The 18,549-nt window shown below is 34.9% G+C and overlaps 1 protein-coding gene across 1 annotated transcript; it reads left to right on the forward strand.

Moving 5' to 3' along the window:
• Window positions 1-625: 625 nt before the first annotated feature.
• On the forward strand, window positions 626-18,048 carry HORMAD1 (HORMA domain containing 1). Its single transcript, XM_022564221.3, has 14 exons — window positions 626-1,141; window positions 1,848-1,992; window positions 3,371-3,434; window positions 3,871-3,907; window positions 6,089-6,109; window positions 6,376-6,402; window positions 7,962-8,029; window positions 8,899-9,050; window positions 10,478-10,737; window positions 12,219-12,285; window positions 12,363-12,439; window positions 13,175-13,258; window positions 15,563-15,634; window positions 17,315-18,048. Exons 1-14 carry the CDS (start codon window positions 1,109-1,111, stop codon window positions 17,393-17,395), a joined length of 1,188 nt encoding a protein of 395 aa, XP_022419929.1. The 5' UTR covers window positions 626-1,108; the 3' UTR covers window positions 17,396-18,048.
• Window positions 18,049-18,549: the final 501 nt, after the last annotated feature.

Below are 18,549 nucleotides of genomic sequence, written 5' to 3' on the forward strand. Positions count from 1 at the left end.
AACATCTAGGTAGGAGACTGCTACGGGCAGCTGGTTTCCTGAAGACACAGGAACTGTAAAGCGTGAAAGCAGTATGTGGTACATCCAATAACAAAATCAAAAGTTAGAAAACAATCAGAAATTAATTTGACTAATTAAATGGCCGTTGAGAACACGCTGGTCACTGTAAGACGGCTATGTATATCGGGAATTCTTAGCACATGCTCTTAACCTTCCCCCGCTGACGTGCGGCTTTTCTGGCTGAGAGGAGTCCTTCAGGCTCTCGGTGTTCCCAGCGCACCTTGCGCTGCTCTTGGCGGGAAAGGTGACCCCGACCAAAGGTCAAAAGGCTACTGAGTCGCCTCTGCCGGCTACCGTAGAAGGAAGGCGCAAGCGCATCGGGCAAAGCGCATGCCACGTCATGCCTCTCTCCTGGTCGCTGCCGCCAGACTCTCAGACCTTACGTAATACATGTTTGTTTTGTTTTTGTTTTCTTTGTTTCCTTTCTTTCCCTTTTCTTTTATTCTTTTGCTTTTTAATGTCTTTTCCTGTTACCTCCCACCTCCCACCTCCCACGGGAGAGGCCACAACGGTGAGAGGCCCGCGTACCACACACACACACACACACACACACACACACAAAAAAGGTCTCTTAAAGAGCTTTCTTTTTTTTTTTGCAGTACGCGGGCCTCTCACCGTTGTGGCCTCCCCCTTGCGGAGCACAGGCTCCGGACGTGCAGGCTTAGTGGTCATGGCTCACGGCCCAGCCGCTCCGCGGCATGTGGGATCTTCGCGGGCCGGGGCACGAACCCGTGTCCCCTGCATCGGTAGGCGGACTCTCAACCACTGTGCCACCAGGGAAGCTCTAAAGAGCTTTATTAATAACCCTTTTATGTGAGGGTTGCTAGTCAAATGGTTTAAAATTAGCACTTTACTCAAAAGAGTTCTATAGAAAAATGAATGTTTTCGAAGATTCTATTTTAAGTTAAAAAAAATCCTGTCATTTAGTCACATAAAATTCTTTCTGACTTTACATATAGTAAACCAAATTAGTGATAAAAATAAGATCTGAAGTTAAAGCTTGTATTTGTGTCACAAGGTTGAATTAAAGAAAATACTTTATCAGAGGATGGCCACTGCACAATTGCAGAGAACCTCCATGGTATGATTTCTTGTATTTTTTTTTTATGATCTTGTATTTATATATATTATAATTTAGCTAATTTTATTGTTTCTTGAAGTCTCACCTATTTTTATGTTTGAAAGTTAGAGTCAACTCTTTGAGGGTTTAATGATATCAGTAAACTCAATGTTTTAAGCATGAAGATATTTGCTAAACTAAGTTGAATTAATGGAGAATTCTATTGGATGCTTGATGCATTGTATTAAATTGCTGGTTCAAATTAAGTTCACATTAGGTATCAATGAATGCTATTAGGTTCCTTTGATGAAATTATCACTAATAGCAGTCCGCTTCTAGAAAATGAATTTTTATGCCCCACAAAGATAAAATTGTCTTCCCTTCACAGATCTTGCATTACAGTTACCTGTGTTAAACCCAGTCAGTGACTAAAGAGAAAAATCAGTGTTATCTATCCACGTATTATGCAGTTACAGACAGTTAACGTGCAAGGGATTTCTAACACGATTCTTAAGCACTTTTTGCATGTTACCTTTAGGCTGCTACCCTGCAAACACCCTCACATTTTAGAAGCCACTCTGATTTTGGGGGGATTACTAACTGCTATGGTTAAGAATTCTTTGGGAAAGTACCATGCTTATGCAAAAAATTAGATCTACTTTTAAGTTCAGGAAGACTGTATTTTTAGTAAATCTAAATAAAATGTTTTAATTTCCCTTGAATTTAGAGTGCGTTTGTACTTCCCAGTAAGATATCAACTGAGCAGCAGTCTTTAGTGTTAGTGAAGAGGCTTCTAGCAGTTTCAATATCCTGCATCACGTATTTGAGAGGAATATTCCCAGAATGTGCTTATGGAACAAGATATCTATATGGTAATATAATGTTTATTTAAAGACTTTCTTTAAAGGTGTTATTTTTATTTTGGCTTGCTCTAAAATGATAATTTTTGACTTAGAGATTTTGTTTTTATAATGACAGCTTTATTGAGATATGATTCGCATATCTAACAATTCACTCATTTAAAGTGCACAATTCATTGATTTTGGGTATATTCACCACAGTCAGTTTTAGAACATTTCATCACCTTAAAAGGAAACCCCATACCCATTAAGTCACTCTCCACTTCCCCCACTTCCCAGTCCTAGGCAACCACCGATCTACTTTCTGTCTTTATGGATTTGCCTATTCTAGCCATTTCAAATAAATGAAATCATACAATATGTGGTCCTTTGTGACTGGCTTCTTTCACTTGGCATATTGTTTTTAAGGTTCATCCATTTTGTAGCATGGATTAGTACTTCATTTTTTATGGTCAAATAATATTCCATTATATGAATATACCACATTTTATTTATCCACTCATCAGTTGATGAACATTGGGTTGTTTCCACTTTTTGGCTATTATAAATAATGCCACATTCCTGTACAAGTTTTTGTGTGGACATCTAAGTGATTTTTTTTTAAGTATATTCAATACCTTTGAAAGCACTTAATCATAAAAATTTCCCTTAATCTCTCAAGTATAATATCACCTGACATTATTCTTATAATGATGAAGTAAATAGCAAAAACATCCTATTTATAGCCTCCTACAGTGGTAGTGTATGTTCTTGTGTTATTTTAAAGAAGTAAAATAGAGCCAGTTTATACTATAATAATAACTTATTGCCTAGCACATAATGTATACATAACATTGTACACCAACTCTGTGGGCAATATGTTAAGCACCATGTTATGTATGATATCTTGTTAGTTCACATTACAGACCTATGAGTTACATATTATTCCTACTTTTCTGATAAGGAACCTGAGACTGAGAGACCTCATCCTTTCCACTGTATTACTTATTGCTTCCTTACAGGGCTCTATCTGATAGCCTGTTAACTTCTTGGCCTTTTACAAGTATTTTACTGGGATAAGAGTCCATAGCAAATATGCTAAGACTCTTGGATGACAATGGCATGAAAGTGTTATATCTAAGTTTCTATAGCTTTGAAAATGGAAAAATTTTTCTACCCATCAACATACATCCTAATCATTATGATGCAATTTTATAAAAAGGATAAAAAGATTATTTGTTTCCATGTAAACTTTCTTCCTTTAATTATATTAACATCAATCATCTGGAAGTTAATTACCATTAATAATAAACCTGTAATACACAGCTGAAGAAAATAATCTTCATTTAAATTTCTATTTGTTTGCTAATCTTAAGTAGCTCTATATTTATATCATTATTTTTGCATTTAGATATGTGTGTCAAAATTCTGAGAGAACAGAAGAATTGTCCAGGATCTACACAGTTATTGAAGTGGTAAGTGAAATACCTAATGAAAGAAAATTATTTTTTCTTAAATCACATTTTTTTGTGCCTTGGATACCTTTAAGTGTTTAACCCAGTTTTAGTGATTCCCTCTTTAACTCTGTATACCATTTTTGCAGGTCTTTGGATTTTTGCATTAAAATTTTACTTTATTTCATGCTCCATGTGAGCAGGCTTCACTTTCCTATTATTGTTCCTCACAAATAGCTGCCAGATATTTTCTATCTTCCTTTCCTTCCATCCGCTATTGACATTTTATATTTCTGCCACATTGTTTTGTTTTATTATTTTAAGCTAGTTAGTAAGAAGGAAGCTTTAATAATAAAACCGTGTATTATTTAGTAATGAGATAATATGGAGACTTATTAAAAGAACTATTTTCTGGAAGTGCATTCAGTCTAAAAATGAATCCTTGATTATTTTTTAGGATGTCCGGATGCTATGATGCTTTACAGAAAAAATATGTAAGTCGGTATCTCTTTATCCTTTTTTTCTACAGTTTATATTCTACAAATGTAACAGCCGTTACATGTAGTAAAAGATTAACTTAAACTAACTTGGGCATAGGCCAGTCCAAAGCTGAAAATTTGAATATTTTAAAGACTGATTTTCAACTCATTTAAAGCAAACAGAATTAGTACTTAACGAATTTTGCCAAGTTTTGGTTGTTAACACTCATTTGTATTAATAACACATATTAACTTACAAAAACTTAATGAATTAAAAAGTCTTTTAAAATAGTTTATTCATTAGTTTCACATCCCTTCCATAATCATGTTTATACTAATAATTTAATAAGTTATTTCTTCATGAGAGTTCAGAAATAAATTTACATGTAGTCTTGGTTAAATTGTGACAAGCCTTTTTGTATAGTTACTTAGCTTATGTTTGTATCAATATATACAAAGAAGTCCAACTCTAAAAAAAATTATGAAAAAGATAAAATTTTATCCATGGTCACCAACCTCCCTCATTAAGACATAATGTATTTAATATTCATTAAATATTGAGTGCCTGCTCTGTGCTAGGCACGTATTCTAGGTAGGAGCTGGGTAAGCTTACAGTGGTCAACAAGACAAAGAGGGTCCCTTCTATAATGGGAAAATAGTCAATAAAACAAGGAAATTAGATAACATCCAATAGTGTTAACTGCCATTAACATTTTAAGAAAAAGTATGTGGTAAATGGAGAGATGGGGTAACTTTAGATAGGGTAGTCTGAGGAGCTTCTCTGAGGGGGTGATATTTAAGCTGAGACTTGAATTAGAAGAAACCAGCTAGGCACTGATTTTGGGAGAATATTCCTGACAGAGCAGCAAATGCAAAGAGTTGGAGGGGAGTTTGGAGAGTTCAAGGAACAAACAGAAGGCCAGAATGATTAGAGTGTAGTGAGCAGTGCAAGAGAGCAGCAGGAGATAAACCTGTGGAGATGGACAGGGCCAGAGCATTCAGAGCTGTGTAGGTAAAGAGTTTGGATTTTGGGACTTCCCTGGAGGTCCAGTGGTTGTGGTTAAGACTTCGCTTTCCAATGCAGCGGGTGCGGGTTCAATCCCTGATCAGGGAGCTAAGATCCCACGTGCCTCAGGGCCAAAAAACCGAAACATAAAACAGAAGCAATATTGTAACAAATTCAATAAAGAGTTTAAAAATGGTCCACATCAAAAAAAGAAAAAAAAGTCTTTAAAAAAAAAGAGTTTGGATTTTATTTTAGGTGTAAATAAAAGCCATTTGAAGGTTTTGAGTAGAAATGTAACATCATTTGATTTATATTCTAAATTAAAAGAAAAATCACTCTGAACTGCTATTTAGAGAATGTACTGTAGAAGGAGAATAAGATTGGAATTAAGGAGAATGACACTTAATCCATTACTACAGTACTGATAAAAAATAATGGTGGCTTAGACCAGGATGGCAAAGGAGAAAAATGAGAAGATTCAGGATATACCTGGCAGAACTGAGTGGACTTGTTGACGTTTGGTTCTGGAGTATAAGGAAAAGATCCAAATCAAGGATGACTCAGATTTTGGCAGATTACTTGAGTGAATGATTTCCTGTGATTCTCTTTTCCTATAGTCTCCAAAGCCTCTTCCCTTTACTAAATGAGCAGGGCTCTGAACTCTCTTTTTCTCTTTTCAGAATCAGTTCTCATATTGGTAATATTTAATGTGTTATTTCACAATACATATTTTCCTTGTAACTGGCAGTAATGCCCCTGTTTGCTTAAGTTAGTGATATGAATTTCAACTTTCAGTAAGTCAACTAGAAATAGATATTTGGGGAAATAGAGAAGGATATCTGAGGTATTGCTTTACGTGCATCATATGAAGTCTATTTAATGTAAGATTATTTTTATTAGGAATAAATGTTGAAATAGGACAAAGAATTCTTATGGTCCATCATGCACAAATATTTTATAGAATAAAAATAAGATTTTTATAAACTACTATGTATAAAATAAATAAGCTGTAAGGATATATTGTATAGCACAGGGAATATAGCCAATATTTTATAATAACTAAATGGAGTATAACCTTTAAAAATTGTGAGTCACTATGTTGTACACCTGAAACATATAATATTTAAACTATGATAATAAAAATTTAATTAATTAAAAAAATAAGATTTTTGTTCTTTGTTTTGTTTCAGCTAAGGTTGGTTGTTCTAGCTGTAAGTATTTTTAAATTGTATATTATTTTTTAAAGACTGTCAAATTCAGCCTTGCTTAATTAAATAACATTAAAACCACCTATTGATCATGTCACTTGATACAAACTACTGATCTATTCAATGGAAAAGTAGCTAATATTTTGAGGGGGTCGTTTTGTATTTTGTTTTACTGAATTCATTTAATATTTTAGTCTAAACATCCAATTTAGTTCTCCTTGAATACTTAGCCTCTACAATTTACTAAATTGTAAATTATTTTTAAATAGGTATATACTAATCCAGAAGACCCTCAGGTAAGTATGCTTAAGTTATTAAAAAAAATAATGCCAAAAAACCCCCATAATGCCTCTAATATCTATAAGTAACATAAAAATATAATAATATCCAGTGCTTTTAACTGTGCTTTTATCAATGCACTTTCACATATATTTTCAAAATTTGAACCTCATAAAGACTTTTTTGAGGTAAGACAGGGCTTGTATTGTTATATTTAAACAGATTAATACACTTACTACAAGAGAGATTACGTGACTGAGCCTAGGCCACAAAGACAAACCACTAGAAATAACCTAAATCTCCTGACTTCTGGTTCCTTGCAATATTTTTTAATTATATTCTTTTTTTAGAATTATAAAATGTTTGAGTTTGAGAAAAATAAGATACTCATCCTTAATCTTTGAATATTCACCCCAATCCAGTCACATCTACCTGTTCATCTGACAATTAAAGGAAAGAAAGGGTTATAATAAATGAAAGGGAAAACCAGAAGACAAGAAACAAAGGGGAAAGATCTACTGAGTGCTTACTATTCCTAGGCTCTGTTCTTTGGGGTTTCATATGCATTATCTCATTTATTCATTATAACCATCATGAGGTAATATATCATTATCATCTCCACTCTATAGATGAGGAAACCTAGACACAAGGTTTCTTGTGTAAGGTCATAGTGGCAGAACCAGAATTTGGACCTAAGAAGGCCAGTTCATGATCTGAGTGCTTACCCATTACACTATAGCTGTTACAATATCGTGTTTCCTTCACTCATGGAGAAGCAGATTTTTAAAAAAGAAAGAGAAAGCTAACCCCATCCCTAAGTGAGCAATGGAATATAAAGAAAGCAATAACAGTATTAGAGCTTCAAGAGAGCTAGGAATGTCTTTTCTTTGATACTACAAATTAAGCCTACAATTAATGCTTAATATATGCCCATGGTGACGAAATCATATGGGCAAAAGCTATGAATTATTTGATTGCTCAGAAACTAACTGTTCAGAAAATGTACAGAAAATGTACATCTGAAGATGTTTTATAGTTGCACATTTTTTCTTTCAGTAAAAGAGCAACATTGCTGATGCACTAATATTTATTGAATGCTTAGTGTGCCAGATACTTTATTAAGGGCTCTATATAAATTATCCCATTTGATAAATATTCATAGGCACCAATGAGATAGGTACTATTTTCAACCCCTTTTATTAGCTGGGGAAACTGAGACTTAGGGGGCTTAAATGACTTGCTTGTGGTTACCAAGGATTGAAGCCCTGTGCTTAGTCATTCTGTTAGAGGAAGAGATGTGCTGCCTCCCTCACCTGCCTGCTAAGGAGTTCCTTCCCTCTGGTATGTAAAACATACATTGCAATGACCGAGGGAATAACTATCTCTCCAACACTGAAGCCCCGAATCCCAGACCCTGGGAATTGACTATTAGGACTGGAAAGTTTCAATGGATGAATAGGGATTAACATGCAGAAAAAATTATTAAATAAATGGTGAGTCATACAAAAGCTATATATAGCTACTTGGCCACCAGTACTGTATATCAGATTCATAATTGCAGTATTTTCTATTTAAGACAATTTCAGAATGTTACCAGTTTAAATTCAAGTACACCAGTAATGGACCAATCATGGACTTCATAAGGTATTGTTCTATAGTTTTCTTTTTGTATTACAGATTACCACTTATTAATACTATATAGCTAAACTTCAGGAATAATTCTGAAACTTCTCAGACATCCCCAATTAACCATCAAGGATACAAAATATTCTTGGAGTGGCTGCAAGCCAGAATTCTGTGGCTAATTATATACTGTTTTGATTGTGAAACAGAGCCAAAGAGTAGGAAAGCCACTGTATGCTTAAGTTATTAGAAATACAATAAAGGGCTTCCCTGGTGGCACAGTGCTTAAGAATCCGCCTGACAATGCAGGGGACACAGGTTCGATCCCTGGTCCAGGAAGACCCCACGTGCCACGGAGCAACTAAGCCCGTGCGCCACAACTACTGAGCCTGCTTTCTAGAGCCTGTGGGCAACAACTACTGAGCCCGCGTGCCACAACTACTGAAGCCTGCATGGCTAGAGCCCGTGTTCCACAAGAGAACCCACCGCAATGAGAAGCCCACGCACAACAACGAAGAGTAGCCCCCTGCTCGCTGCAACCAGAGAAAAGCCCGTGCACAGCAATGAAGACCCAGTGCAGCCAAAAATAAAATAAATAAATTTTTAAAAATTAAAATAAAAGAAATACAATAAAAGTCCATCATTCGTTTCCTTTAAACATCTTGTATAAAATGCATATTAATTTAATATATGTAAAATAGTTTATAATAATAATATTAACAGTGATATTAATTTTTATAATAGTGGCATTAAAACACATTATATCACAATTTTTAACTTAACAACTTAATGCTTTAATGGGAATAAGAATCTCAAGTAGTAAAATGTGAAGTTATGTTATTAGAAGCCATGGGTGCTATAAAAGAAATTAATGTGTGATTCTCTTCCAGTAAAAACCAAAGCAGTGAATCTAGTATGTCATCTGCTGACACCAAGAAAGCAAGTATTCTTCTCATTCGCAAGATTTATGTTCTAATGCAAAATCTGGGACCTTTACCTAATGATGTTTGTTTGACCATGAAACTTTTTTACTACGATGAAGGTACTATTTCCAGTTCATCCTGTTTCAGTTGGTATCTGTATATTTTCTTGTCATCGAAACAGTTTCCATCCCAAATGTTTGTAAGCACCTAAATTGTTATATATTTTTTGAAATTATAAAATTTATATTTAATATCAGTATTTGAAAAAATATACACAACTTCTCCAGTGGTCTGAACATGTCCATGTGAAGTTCAACCTCATTCATAACTAAGGAAGTGAAGCAATGAGATACCATTTTTCAGTTATCAGATCAGTAAAACTTGTAAAATCATTGTTGGCAAGGGTGTGGGAGTAAGCAGGTACTTTTGTATACCCTTGAGGGAATGTATATAGGTGCCATGTAACATTTTAAGAGGACAGTTTGGCAGTATCAAAATTTGGCACATTCTCTTTAATCCAGAAATTCTGTAGCTAGAAGAGTACCTTGGGAATATACTTAGACAACCTTGCAAAGTTATATGTTTATGAGGATTTTCATAATGTATTGGTTAAACCAGGAACAAACTGGAAACAACCTTGAGTTGTTTATTGGAGGACTGAGTAAATAAATTATGGTGCATCTATATAGTAGTGCTGTGCAAGCTATTTAAAAGAATGTGCTGATAAATTGTTATCCAAAAAATATTAAAAACAGATTAAAAGGTGATGTTAAAGGGATTCCCTGGTGGCGCAGTGGTTAAGAATCCACCTGCCAATGCAGGGGACATGGGTTCGAGCCCTGGCCCACATGCCGTGGAGCAACTAAGCCCATGCGCCACAACTACTGAAGCCCACGTGCCATGCTTCACAATGAGAGAAGCCACTGCAATGAGAAGCCCACGCACTGCAACGAAGACCCAACGCAGCCAAAAATAAAAATAAATTAAATAAATTTTTAAAAAAAGGTGATGTTAAAAACAGCTAGGTACAGAAGAGTATGACCTCATTTGTATTTTTTAAAGAGATATACATGTATTTATTATATAATTTAAATATTATATATTTATTATATAAATATATAAAATTTATACTTCACATGCATCGTATCTTCTAGAAGAACATAAAGCATCAACAATAATAACTAACATTTATTGAATACTTAACTCTGTGCCAGTTCTGTTCTGAGCATTTTACAGACTTTAATACCACAGTGACCCTATGAGGTAGGTACCAGTATTTACCCCACTTGACAGATGAGGAAACCAAATCAAGGATGACAAGTAGTTTCCTCAAGGTCACGTAGTCAGTCAAATGTAGGGAAAAAAGTTTACCTTTAAGGAATAAAATAGGAACTTGGAGATAGTAGGAGAGTGATTTTTACTTTTTATTATATGTTCTTCTATACTATTTGAAATTTCTTTAATCTGCATATATTTTATAATAATAAAAATTAATGTATTTTCTTCAGTTTCATGAACAGCACAGTTTATACTTACTTTTCTGCAGTTACACCCCCAGGTTACCAGCCTCCTGGTTTTAAGGATGGTAATTATGAAGGAGTGATATTTGAAGGGGAGCCTATGTACTTAAATGTGGGAGAAATCCCAACACCTTTTCACACCTTCAAAGTAAAAGTGACCACTGAGAAAGAACGAATAGAAAATATTGATTCATCTGTATTATCACCAAAACAATTAAGAACACCACTTCAAAAAATTCTTATGGACAAAGATGATTTCAAAGATGAACAGGAGCATTACATAAGTGTAAGTATATTCAAAGAGTTATGAAGAACAAGAGTAATGAATGTTTGATTCAATTCTGAGGACTTTAATAGCTATAAATATTTATTACAATCATAAACTCAAGTTTGGAAGGGACCTTAAAGAAGGTTAAGGTTTGTGGTTTTAAAACTTTTTACCTGGATGCAAACAACATTATTCTCAGAAATTTAAAAGCACAACTACTGTGAATGAAGTAGGGAATGGTCCTGGATGCCCAGCCACTCACCACCTCATCTACCCTCATGGTGGACTCTGAGGAAACCCCTTGGTCTGGAGTGTAATTTGAAAACCACAGAATTCCCTAGTGCTCCAGTGTTTAGGACTCAGTGCTTTCACTGCCAGGGCCTGGGTTCAGTCCCTGGTTGGGGAGCTAAGATCCTGCGGCGCGGCCAAAAAAAAAAGAAAAGACCACTGAACTACTCTAATCCCCCAACGAATGCTGGAATCTTTTCTACCATACAACACCCCTACTAAGTGCTCATGCTTGAATTTCTTCAGGGCCTGGAAATTCAGTGTCCTGAAGCAGCCTGGAAGTTCCTGGAAGGCAGGAAAAGTGTCTTATCTTTTTAATCCTCCTGTCCCTAACACTTAGATTTACGGAATGCATTCTCAGTATTGGTTGAATGAATGGATGAATTGAAGTATAAAAAAAGCTTTTTTTGTTATAGCCTCACTCCCAGAAAATCTTTCATCATTAATATAATTATTCTTTAATCTCATCTTTGTTGTCTTCTCCTGTCTCATTTTATTCTAAATTATGACCACAGTTCTTATGTATAGAGATTGACTATTCTGATTTAGGTTCTGTGGCCACATCCTTACAAGTAGAAAATTCAGTTTTTAACCATTTCAGTCAAAGAATAAGGAATTTTCTTCCTAAAACCTAAATCCCAGTCTTGCCTTATAAACAAATATGGCTGGGATTTATGAAGCGTTCTTTAAAATATTTAAAGCTCTTTGACAAATGTCACAAAGGGAATAATAATTATAGACATTAAACCTTTGCTATTTCTACCATACCATAACTGTGCTTATCCTTCCCCAACTCCCTGAAGAGGGTTGGGTCATATTCAGAGTTTATGCTAATATCTATACAGAAATTCCAGAGCTACAGAAGCAGTAGCTTGTTGTGTGACCATGTCTAATTCAGTGTTCTCAAACAATAGTAAGATCTAAGTGTTCTTAGAACCATCATACATTTTTGAGAAAGTTGTATATTTTTATCATCTGCCTTAAAGCAACCCTGCAAAGTAAAAAAAAAAATAGGATTTTATACTTTGAATAAATAAGTTGCCTTATTATAGTAATTATAGGGCCACTATATTTCTAGCAAGTGTAAGGTCGTTGTAGTGTTATGTTATATTTAACCTTCACATAAAACAAATTTGTTTATAAATATTCTACCCAGTTGTTTTAGTTTCTTTTTGAAATATGTCCATTTTTTCCTTCATGTAATTATGTAGAATGATTTTGACATTGAAACTAAAATGGAAGAGCAGGAAAAAAACCCTGGATCTTCTGAACTTGGAGGTAAGGAGTTAATGAAAATGTAAATTAATTCACTTCCAATTCAATTTTATACCATTTTAACTATTTTTTTTTAACAGAACCAGGTGTAGTTTGTGAAGAAGATGAAACTGTGAGGTCTAAAGAAAGTCCAGATCTTTCAATTTCTCATTCTCAGGTATAAATTTGACAGTTCTATCTCACTTCTAATTTTATTTTTTTCAAAAGACAGGTGCTTATATGCTTATTTAGTTATTTCTCAGATTTTCTTATATTCTAGGTCTTTTAGAAGAAAATTAGGTATTAAGAATGCTTATTAATAAAATTCGAGAATTATACATTGAAAAGTTTTGAGTATTTTATTGGTTGATTTGTTTAGTAATGAACCTAAATACTGTTCAGAGAATCTCAGAATTTCAGAGCTAAATAAAATCTTAAGCAATTATTAACTCCACAACCCTTTGTATTTACATATGGACTATATAATACATTTTTGTTGCCTTGGAGCAGAACATGTTTAATTTTGTTTTCTACACACAGTAAAATCCTGAAATAACATTTAGATAAAATCAACATGAAAATAATGGGACTGATGATTGTCTGCCTTCCTTTGCGCGGCCCTTCTTCAATGGGGGTGGGCTGAAGTTCTTATCTTCTGGAAGAGTGGTGCCTAGTGATAATTTGGGACTTTCTGAATTCAGTGAATGGTCAATTGCGTACAGTGTCAGTTTCACTATCTTTACCTTTGCACTTTTTATGACAGTAAGAACCAACACAAAATTATTGGTTTTCATTAACTCAACATAGCAAGACCCTAAATTTTATGTGATTGAATTTTTGACCCCCATTATTGTTATGAAAAACTTTTATTATATGATTTTATGTGGTTTTGTGTAATTATTTTCTTTTCTAGGTTGAGCAGTTAGTCAGTAAAACATCTGAACTTGATGTGTCTCAAAGCAAAACAAGAAGTGGAAAAATCTTTCAGAATAAAATGGTAGTAAAAGCATCTCTTTAGATTTGTTTTCCATTCTAACCTTGTAATTTCCCCCCATATTTATTTTGCTTTTAATACTTCATTTATTGGACCAACGTTTGGTAAGCACATACTATGTTTCAGGTACTTTACTAGGTGCTGGAGGTATAACTTGTTCTTAGATGAAAATGTAGTAATTGGAGGTCAACAAGCAGTGATACAGGGCCATAATAACAGTCTGAATAGGCTACATAGAGGCACAAAGGAAAGAATGGTTAATTTTACTGAAGGTACAGTAGAGAGAGGAGGGACTTCCCTGGTGGCGCAGTGGCTAAGAATCCGCCTGCCAATGCAGGGGACACAGGTTCGAGCCCTGGTCCAGGAAGATCCCACATGCCCTGGAGCAGCTAAGCCCGTGCACCACAACTACTGAGCCTGTGCTCTACAGCCCGCGAGCCACAACTACAGAGCCTTCGTGCCACAACTACTGAAGCCCGCGCGCCCAGAACCCATGCTCTGCAACAAGAGAAGCCACCCTAATAATGAAAAGCCTGCGTGCCGCAACGAAGAGTAGCCCCCGCTTGCCCCAACTAGAGAAAGGCCGTGTGCAGCAATGAAGACCCAACGCAGCCAAAAATAAATAAATTTATTTTAAAAAAAATAGAAAGGGGAATCCAGGAAAGGCTTTGAGAAGTGATGCTATCATCCAGACTCCCAAGGAAATTTCCTAGAACACCAAACTGTTCCCATGTTCTATCTTGTAAATGGACTATCGTGTTAATAAGACATTAAAAATGACTGTTTTATGAGTTGTACTGAATAGAAATTTGTATTTATTTAGACCCTTAAGTTACTCTCAAAGGTTCAGAGGTGAAGAAAAAGCATTCTATAAAATGTAAGGAAACAAATAGCACACTCTAACAGTGGTATGCTGGAGCATTTGTTTCCAACTCTTTATTCAGTGACATCATGTTGACAGCTTGAAACTGGACATGATGAGAGTATTCATGGCATGGAAATCAGCAAATGCCTCAACTCAGGATTTCTTTCTCCCAGAGAACTGGTTGTTAAACATTTACCAGAACACCACTGATGATAGTGCCATTTTTAGGTATCCTTTTTTTCCACATTCTCGATGGGAAGTTAAGAATTGGTAGAAGGCAGCGTTCAAACTAGTGTGCTGAGAAAAGCAAGAGATAAAAGAATTTCAAAAATTACTACCTCTAGCAGCAAAATGTTCTTCCTAGGCAGCTTCTGTTTAGGATGAGTATCCTTTACTATCCTTTACTCCACCAAAGTACTCCTGTATTTGAGAATAATGACTGAATTATGGTTAGAAAAGGGCAGGAAATGAAAATATTTAATAATATATATACTAAGGAAGTTATCATTGAAAAGGACATTGCAAGCATCAGAAAATAAGTATGTACTTTTAGAGAATAATACTATGGCAGCTAATAATTTGTCACCATCTAATATTCATTTTAAAAACTGCATATGTAGCATTATTCACAATAGCCAAAAGGTGGGGGAAAAAACCTAAATGTAACAGATGAATGGATAAACAAAATGTGGTATTCTGTTTTTTTTTGTTTTTTTTTTTCTGTACGCGGGCCTCTCACTGTTGTGGCCTCTCCCGTTGCGGAGCACAGGCTCTGGACGCGCGGGCTCAGTGGCCATGGCTCATGGGCCCAGCCGCTCCGCGGCATGTGGGATCTTCCCAGACCGGGGCACGAACCCGTGTCCCCTGCATCGGCAGGCGGACTCTCCACCACTACGCCACCAGGGAAGCCCCAAAATGTGGTATTCATACAGTAGACTATTATTATTCAGCCATAAAAAGGAATGAAGTACCAGTACGTGCTACAACTTGGATGAACCTTAAATCATTATGTTAAGTGAAAGAACCCAGTCTCTCTCACACACACACACACACACACACTATATATACACATATATATACATATATATTATATGGTTCCCTTTATATGAAAGCCCAGAATAGGGATTTGTGTAGAAACAGAAAGTCTTAATGCTGGCGGGAGGATGGGGGAATAGGGGAGTGATAGCTATAAGGGTACAGGATTTCTTTTTGGAGGATGAAAGTGCTGTAAAATTGACTGTGGTGATGGTTGCACAACTCTGTGAATATACTTAAAATCACTTAATTTTGTACACTTTTAAATGGATGAATTGTATGGTATCTGAATTATATCGCAGTAAAGTTGTTCTTTTAAAAACCGCATATAGCTGCCTGCGGTTGAAAAAGCATGTTTGTTGTTCTTTGAGAAATAACCAATTAGTAATTATTCTATCTTTGTGGAGGCTAATGGAAATCAACAAGTAAAATCTTCTAAGGAAAATCGGAAGAGAAGTCAGCTTGAATCTGCGAAAACGGTAAGTCTTATAATAATATATAGGCTGAATAAAATAGCAAGTCTCAGAATATCATTACTATAGATTAAATTTAATGATAAATATGACTATATTCCTGGATATACCTCAGAGCTCTGGTATCTAAATCTTGTTTAAATATATTTGATTCTAAAAAATGGGGTGATTTTTAAATAAAATATGCTATGTGGTTTATTAATTTTTCCATGTAAACATTTACTGTCTTATTCCATGAATGATCTGAAATAGTTGGAGGAATTTATAAAATAAAAATCAACGTCAGGGAACTTCCCTGGTGGCACAGTGGTTAAGAATCCGCCTGCCAATGCAGGGGACACAGGTTTGATCCCTGGTCCGGGAAGATCCCACATGCCGCGGACCAACTAGGTCCGTGCACCACAACTACTGAGCCTGCACTCTAGAGCCCGCGTGCCACAACTACTGAAGCCCGCGCGCCTAGAGCCCATGCTCTGCAACAAGAGAAGCCACTGCAGTGAGAAGCCCGCACACCGCAACTAGAGAAAGCCTACGCGCAGCAACAAAGACCCAATGCAGCCAAAAATAAATTAAAATAAAATAAAAATTTAAAAGATCTATGTCAGGAAAAATATGAATAGAATGAGAAAATGAGAGTACAAGAATATTCAGGCCATTTTATTTATATAGAATTAGAATTGGGCCACAGGTTTGATCTGAGCTTTCTAGAGAAAGTAGAAACAAGGTAAGTTACCAAATCCACATGTTCTCTAAAAATATAGCATCTCCTCCTAGTACCTTAGAAGAAAGAAAATTTTCCTGACCTAAATCTTGTAACAGTTGTCTTATATTTGGAACCTTATTTTACCAAATCAGGTAATGTATTTGTCATTTCTGAGATAAATATTTATACTTTTTCAACCAGAATTTTTATTATTAGTAGTAGGTTAAAATTAGATAACTGAAAACTTAAGATTCTTTTTAGAAATCAAGTGTTAAAGGGGTAATCTCAAAAATATACTAGTTGGTTAATACTGTTTTCAATTTATATATCTTAAGAAGGGAATGGAATAACCTTATATATTAGGTTCTTTAATTTTTCCCCCAGTGTATTAAGCCTTAATTTCTTCTGCAAAATCATAATCCAATTTGTATCATTAGTGAGTTTTACCAGAAAAATAAAAGTTTGATAACTCAGAATCTTGTTAGCAATTTTCCTAATTCACCCTCCCATTCATTCAAGGGTGCAATGAATTTCTAAAATCTGTCAGGCACTGCTAAGCACCATATACAAAAACAAAACATGATTTAAATCTTACATGATGCCAAAGTGGAATGTTTCTCTATTTGCAGCTCATTTTTTAATCTCTCCCCCCTCATTCCCCTCAAAATATTTTACTATTTTGAGAACATAATGTCAAATCTATCTTTCTAACTACTCCAACATCCCTAATGAAAACCTTATACTTTGTAAGGCTATACTTTCAGCAGCCATCAGGATATATAAATATGTCAATAATAAAATTTACCTACTTTTAGAGAACCCAGCTATCCTATCTTAGGAAATGGTATGTTAGTTACAATTTTTTAAAAGAAGAAAGGAAAGAAGGAAGAAAGGAAGGGACCTCAGAGGCATGAAAAAGCTCAAAACTTAAAGACATTTAAACTGGAAAGTATCTATTCTTAGTAGTTGTTTTCTTTTGACAGGTCCTTCATCACCTTGATTCTTCTAGTCAAGAGTCAGTGCCAAAAAGAAGAAAGCTTAGTGAACCAAAGAAAAATACATAAAAAAATTTTTTTCTGCATGTTTGCAAAGTTCTTCACAACATTTAAAGGACATTATATTACTGTTTTAAGGTGTGTTTGCCCTACCTCTGAAAACTTACATGTAGTCTTAAGCAGTTAGTACACTAAAATTAATCCTTAGCTGACTATCCTATTGTGATCCTTAATCTTATCTGAGACAAACTCAGGAGAACTTTTGAATAAAAAGTACCAGTGTCATAATTTGTTATGTTAATTATCTACTCAATATTGATCTATCTTCCATTTTGGTGGACACTTTCTTTTAACATATATTAACGTTTAAGGTCCTCTAAAGCCATTTTTTGAAGTAAATAATGTTTATTTTGGTATTAAATTTTGATAGTAATTCACTTTTTACTTGTGTTAAAACTATACAATTTAACTGGCTATGTCTGTCATGTTATTAAAACAATGTTCTTCAGTACTTTGATATAGTGTATTAACATGATAATATATAATGTACAATTAAAAATCGGTGCTTTAACTTTTTTAACATTTTTTACTACAAGACAAAATGATTTTAAAGTCTGCCATTTTTGGCAGCATAAATAAAATATTGTTCAGCATCTAGACTCTTTCATGGCTTCTAATTTTTATTTAAATAGCAGAAAATTTTTAGGCACTAATTTTGAGATCATTTCAGTAGATGTTACTTTGCAAGAGTTGAGCACGCTTTCTAGAACTTTTGAGTGGTAGTGAAAGATACTGTGCTTTTAGTGAGAAACCTGGGACCCGGTTCCAGACTTGACTGTTTTCTGTGCTCTAGAAAAGAAAAGCTTAAAACTTGGTCTGTTTGCCTCTTGCATTTTCAGCAGCCATATTCTAAAAACATATATTATCCGTGGGCTTGCCAGTAACAAGCACTAATAGCGAATGTTAGAATGAATGCTATGGTAGAAATGTGCCTATTCTGTTTAATGTAAACCAAGTAAACGTCCACAAACTGACCCAGATCGGTTTTTTCTGCAACAGGAAAGTTAGGGATAAGCTAACTGTCGAAAACAACCAATTTTTAAATGTTTATGTATTCTTAGCTTTATTGGATCCCAACCCATCTCACCTAATTGTCACAGTACAGTATACACTGCTACAGTAACACACCTGCTACACTGAGGTTGACCAACAGAAACCTTTGT

This window comes from Delphinapterus leucas, chromosome 1, assembly GCF_059928025.1.
Source record: "Delphinapterus leucas isolate spDelLeu-1000000601 "Yukka" chromosome 1, BTC_Dleu_Yukka2, whole genome shotgun sequence".
Taxonomy (NCBI): Eukaryota; Metazoa; Chordata; class Mammalia; order Artiodactyla; family Monodontidae; genus Delphinapterus; species Delphinapterus leucas.

Coding starts and splice junctions, on each gene's coding strand:
- HORMAD1 (XM_022564221.3), top strand. CDS start 1,109: ATGGCCACTGCACAATTGCAGAGAACCTCCATG. Junction 6,110..6,375: donor TAAGGTTGGTTGTTCTAGCT/GTAAGTATTTTT, acceptor ATTTTTAAATAG/GTATATACTAATCCAGAAGA. Junction 8,030..8,898: donor CCAATCATGGACTTCATAAG/GTATTGTTCTAT, acceptor ATTCTCTTCCAG/TAAAAACCAAAGCAGTGAAT.